General features: G+C 30.1%; 1 protein-coding gene across 1 annotated transcript; it reads left to right on the top strand.

Annotated features, from left to right (window-relative positions):
* The first annotated feature begins 640 nt into the window (after positions 1 to 640).
* LOC141393901 (uncharacterized) lies at positions 641 to 1,924 on the top strand. The gene is made up of 2 exons (XM_073967511.1): positions 641 to 873; positions 934 to 1,924. The coding sequence occupies exons 1-2, from the start codon at positions 730 to 732 to the stop codon at positions 1,657 to 1,659; spliced, it is 870 nt and encodes a 289-aa protein (XP_073823612.1). The 5' UTR covers positions 641 to 729; the 3' UTR covers positions 1,660 to 1,924.
* The last annotated feature ends 3,399 nt before the right edge of the window (positions 1,925 to 5,323 follow it).

Genomic DNA, 5,323 nt, shown 5'->3' with positions numbered 1-5,323 from the left:
ACACTGGATGCTCAGAATATTTTGTGCAATAGTAGTGACAAACGAAAATAAAAAGATTTTTTCGCGAAAATATTTATAAAAATGTATACCACATGTTTATCTTAATCATGTGGATGGAATGCATTTTAAACATAGCTTTCTGTATGACAACCCTGAAGGAAATCTGGTATCAAGTGTCAACATGTCACCACTTTTGTCTACTATTATGGTGACTTTGTCACCATATTGTCGACAATCAATACCATTACGTGGATTTTATTGGAAGCATACGCTGTGGAATCGACCACTGGATTTCGTTAATTTAAACGTGCTATTATGCATCTAACCTTGAAATCTACTAAAAAGCTCTAAATAGACCAACAAATCTTGTAGTGGAACTCTGGTATCAATGTCTCCATATGGTGCTTCGTTGCATACAATCGGTCAGTAGTAAGTCAGTAGATATTCACTATTGTCATTTCCTACAGGGTTATTATCACTATCCTTTACACAAGAAACCCACACCAAGCAATTCTCAACTTAAGTTACGGAATTCCCATTAAAACACTGCAGAAAAAAATAAATAGAGAATGCGTTTGGTTTCCTTTATACTGTTTCGTATGAGAGAGAGAGAACATCAAAACTAAGTGAACAAAATGGTTTGGGCAGTTCTCAAAATACAGTCTAAGGGATAAGACTTGATTTGACTTAAAAAATAAGAAACTTTGAAAAAAAAACAACAACTACAAAATGTTTAGGTTATTATCTTTAATTTTACTATTTTGTGTTGTAGTTGCAAGAGGGAAAAGTGCATATATAAAATGTCCTTCCATTGGAGCCTTAATAAATGGCCAATGTAAAAAACCCCCAAACAATTTCGTTACAGAGGTGGAGGTAAGAGATTCTTTGGAGAAATTTTATTTAACCTCTGCTAAAAGTCCTATGATATTAAAGGCATCTCAACTGGAAATGGATATAACACAAGCGCAGCGAGATAAAGGCAACTTAATGCCCCTTACAACGCCAGCACGAGAAACCTCTGTGGAATTGGCAAATCAAACTTCATTGAACAAGAGATCTAAAATGTTTCCACATCTTCGTTTGAGCAGCACCAATCCCTGGTCAAATAACAATTTCTTTGGGGACTTATTTAATAAGGAAACGAATATTGATGCGAAATATAACTCTAGGGAAAACGGCACTGAGAAAGGCAAAAACTCTGGTGAATATAATGCAGTCAAAAGAACTAGTATTACAGAATTCCTATCCAACAACTGGCAAAAACGATCACGGCAACAGCAAGTAGATCCCACATTGGCAGCATTACAGATTTATAATAAACATCCTGGGGACAAATCTTCTCTTAATGATTTTAAGAGTACAGCAAAAGTAGAGCAAATTCCTAAGGGTTATGACATTAATTTTCGTAATCTGAATATGAACAAACAACCAAACAACCCTTCAGAAATAACTTCAGTTTTGTTACCAACTATATCACCATCCAAAGTAAGTAAGATGACGGAATCAATAATATACGGTGAACGAAGAACCAAAGCTATAGCTAGAGTTATAGTTCTTTTAATCGTACTTTTAGGGGGTTTTGTGGTTAGAATGTGGCGCAAGAGTCCACCATCTTGTAGAAAAGACAGGTCACATGTTACATTGGATAGTTCAAATTAAGATTATATCGCACTGATAAACCGTTTTATACCCTCAGCTAAATAAAAACAGTAAGATTCTTCAGCAATTCTATTAAAACATTTTAATCTTTTCTTGCGACCACTATTTGATTGTACATGGGCGACCCAAAGATATGTTGGTTTTCACTGTCATATATAAAGAAGAAATATTTAAAATTTTCTTATTTGTTGTAATGAAAAAAATTTATGAATAAATCGTTAACAGCATTTGATATCTAATCATAAATGCTTAAATATTTACAAAAGTTAGTAGTTTTATTTTAGCAGAAAATCAACAAAAAATAAAAGAACTCTTGGAGTAGAGGAAATTATCCTGAGACACACCAACAGAAGGTGGATTTAAAAAAAATCAACGACCAACAGAATCGTGGATTTTTGAACAAATATTTGTTCAATGATTAGCAGAAACGTGGATTTTTTAAAAATAGTATTTTCATTGACCAACAAAAACGTGCATTTTTTAAAAAAATATTTTTTCATTGACTAACAGAAACGTGGATGTTGTAACAATTTTTTTTTTCATTGACCAACAGAAACGTGGATTTTTTGAGAATTATTTTTTCATTGACCAACAGAAACGTGGATTTTTTGAGAATTATTTTTTATTGCACAAGAAAAACGAATTATTTTTTTACTGACCAACAGAAACGTGGATTTTTAAAGAATTATTTTTTTCACTGACCAACAGAAACGTGGATTTTTAAAGAATTATTTTTTTCACTGACCAACAGAAACGTGGATTTTTAAAGAATTATTTTTTTCACTGACCAACAGAAACGTGGATTTTTAAAGAATTATTTTTTTCACTGACCAACAGAAACGTGGATTTTTAAAGAATTATTTTTTTCACTGACCAACAGAAACGTGGATTTTTAAAGAATTATTTTTTCACTGACCAACAGAAACGTGGATTTTTAAAGAATTATTTTTTTCACTGACCAACAGAAACGTGGATTTTTAAAGAATTATTTTTTTCACTGACCAACAGAAACGTGGATTTTTAAAGAATTATTTTTTTCACTGACCAACAGAAACGTGGATTTTTAAAGAATTATTTTTTTCACTGACCAACAGAAACGTGGATTTTTAAAGAATTATTTTTTTCACTGACCAACAGAAACGTGGATTTTTAAAGAATTATTTTTTTCACTGATCAACAGAAACGTGGATTTTTAAAGAATTATTTTTTTCACTGACCAACAGAAACGTGGATTTTTAAAGAATTATTTTTTTCACTGACCAACAGAAACGTGGATTTTTAAAGAATTATTTTTTTCACTGACCAACAGAAACGTGGATTTTAAAAGAATTATTTTTTTCACTGACCAACAGAAACGTGGATTTTTAAAGAATTATTTTTTTCACTGACCAACAGAAACGTGGATTTTTAAAGAATTATTTTTTTCACTGACCAACAGAAACGTGGATTTTTAAAGAATTATTTTTTTCACTGACCAACAGAAACGTGGATTTTTAAAGAATTATTTTTTTCACTGACCAACAGAAACGTGGATTTTTAAAGAATTATTTTTTTCACTGACCAACAGAAACGTGGATTTTTAAAGAATTATTTTTTTCACTGACCAACAGAAACGTGGATTTTTAAAGAATTATTTTTTTCACTGACCAACAGAAACGTGGATTTTTAAAGAATTATTTTTTTCACTGACCAACAGAAACGTGGATTTTTAAAGAATTATTTTTTTCACTGACCAACAGAAACGTGGATTTTTAAAGAATTATTTTTTTCACTGACCAACAGAAACGTGGATTTTTAAAGAATTATTTTTTTCACTGACCAACAGAAACGTGGATTTTTAAAGAATTATTTTTTTCACTGACCAACAGAAACGTGGATTTTTAAAGAATTATTTTTTTCACTGACCAACAGAAACGTGGATTTTTAAAGAATTATTTTTTTCACTGACCAACAGAAACGTGGATTTTTAAAGAATTATTTTTTTCACTGACCAACAGAAACGTGGATTTTTAAAGAATTATTTTTTTCACTGACCAACAGAAACGTGGATTTTTAAAGAATTATTTTTTTCACTGACCAACAGAAACGTGGATTTTTAAAGAATTATTTTTTTCACTGACCAACAGAAACGTGGATTTTTAAAGAATTATTTTTTTCGCTGACCAACAGAAACGTGGATTTTTAAAGAATTATTTTTTCACTGACCAACAGAAACGTGGATTTTTAAAGAATTATTTTTTCACTGACCAACAGAAACGTGGATTTTTAAAGAATTATTTTTTTCACTGACCAACAGAAACGTGGATTTTTAAAGAATTATTTTTTTCACTGACCAACAGAAACGTGGATTTTTAAAGAATTATTTTTTTCACTGACCAACAGAAACGTGGATTTTTAAAGAATTATTTTTTTCACTGACCAACAGAAACGTGGATTTTTAAAGAATTATTTTTTTCACTGACCAACAGAAACGTGGATTTTTAAAGAATTATTTTTTTCACTGACCAACAGAAACGTGGATTTTTAAAGAATTATTTTTTTCACTGACCAACAGAAACGTGGATTTTTAAAGAATTATTTTTTTCACTGACCAACAGAAACGTGGATTTTTAAAGAATTATTTTTTTCACTGACCAACAGAAACGTGGATTTTTAAAGAATTATTTTTTTCACTGACCAACAGAAACGTGGATTTTTAAAGAATTATTTTTTTCACTGACCAACAGAAACGTGGATTTTTAAAGAATTATTTTTTTCACTGACCAACAGAAACGTGGATTTTTAAAGAATTATTTTTTTCGCTGACCAACAGAAACGTGGATTTTTAAAGAATTATTTTTTTCACTGACCAACAGAAACGTGGATTTTTAAAGAATTATTTTTTTCGCTGACCAACAGAAACGTGGATTTTTAAAGAATTATTTTTTTCACTGACCAACAGAAACGTGGATTTTTAAAGAATTATTTTTTTCGCTGACCAACAGAAACGTGGATTTTTAAAGAATTATTTTTTTCACTGACCAACAGAAACGTGGATTTTTAAAGAATTATTTTTTTCACTGACCAACAGAAACGTGGATTTTTAAAGAATTATTTTTTTCACTGACCAACAGAAACGTGGATTTTTAAAGAATTATTTTTTTCACTGACCAACAGAAACGTGGATTTTTAAAGAATTATTTTTTTCACTGACCAACAGAAACGTGGATTTTTAAAGAATTATTTTTTTCACTGACCAACAGAAACGTGGATTTTTAAAGAATTATTTTTTTCACTGACCAACAGAAACGTGGATTTTTAAAGAATTATTTTTTTCACTGACCAACAGAAACGTGGATTTTTAAAGAATTATTTTTTTCACTGACCAACAGAAACGTGGATTTTTAAAGAATTATTTTTTTCACTGACCAACAGAAACGTGGATTTTTAAAGAATTATTTTTTTCACTGACCAACAGAAACGTGGATTTTTAAAGAATTATTTTTTTCACTGACCAACAGAAACGTGGATTTTTAAAGAATTATTTTTTTCACTGACCAACAGAAACGTGGATTTTTAAAGAATTATTTTTTTCACTGACCAACAGAAACGTGGATTTTTAAAGAATTATTTTTTTCACTGACCAACAGAAACGTGGATTTTTAAAGAATTATTTTTTTCACTG

This window comes from Musca autumnalis, unplaced genomic scaffold, assembly GCF_047663935.1.
Source record: "Musca autumnalis isolate F117 unplaced genomic scaffold, ASM4766393v1 scaffold_2, whole genome shotgun sequence".
NCBI classification, from domain to species: Eukaryota; Metazoa; Arthropoda; class Insecta; order Diptera; family Muscidae; genus Musca; species Musca autumnalis.
Note: the sequence above shows the minus strand (reverse complement) of the source record. Positions and strands in the feature narration are given on the sequence as shown.

What these genes read in the sequence shown, in the direction of transcription:
- LOC141393901 (XM_073967511.1), top strand. Translation starts at nt 730, where the DNA reads ATGTTTAGGTTATTATCTTTAATTTTACTATTTTGTGTTGTAGTTGCA. An exon ending in ATTTCGTTACAGAGGTGGAG is followed by an intron (nt 874 to 933) that starts GTAAGAGATTCT and finishes ATGATATTAAAG; the next exon opens with GCATCTCAACTGGAAATGGA.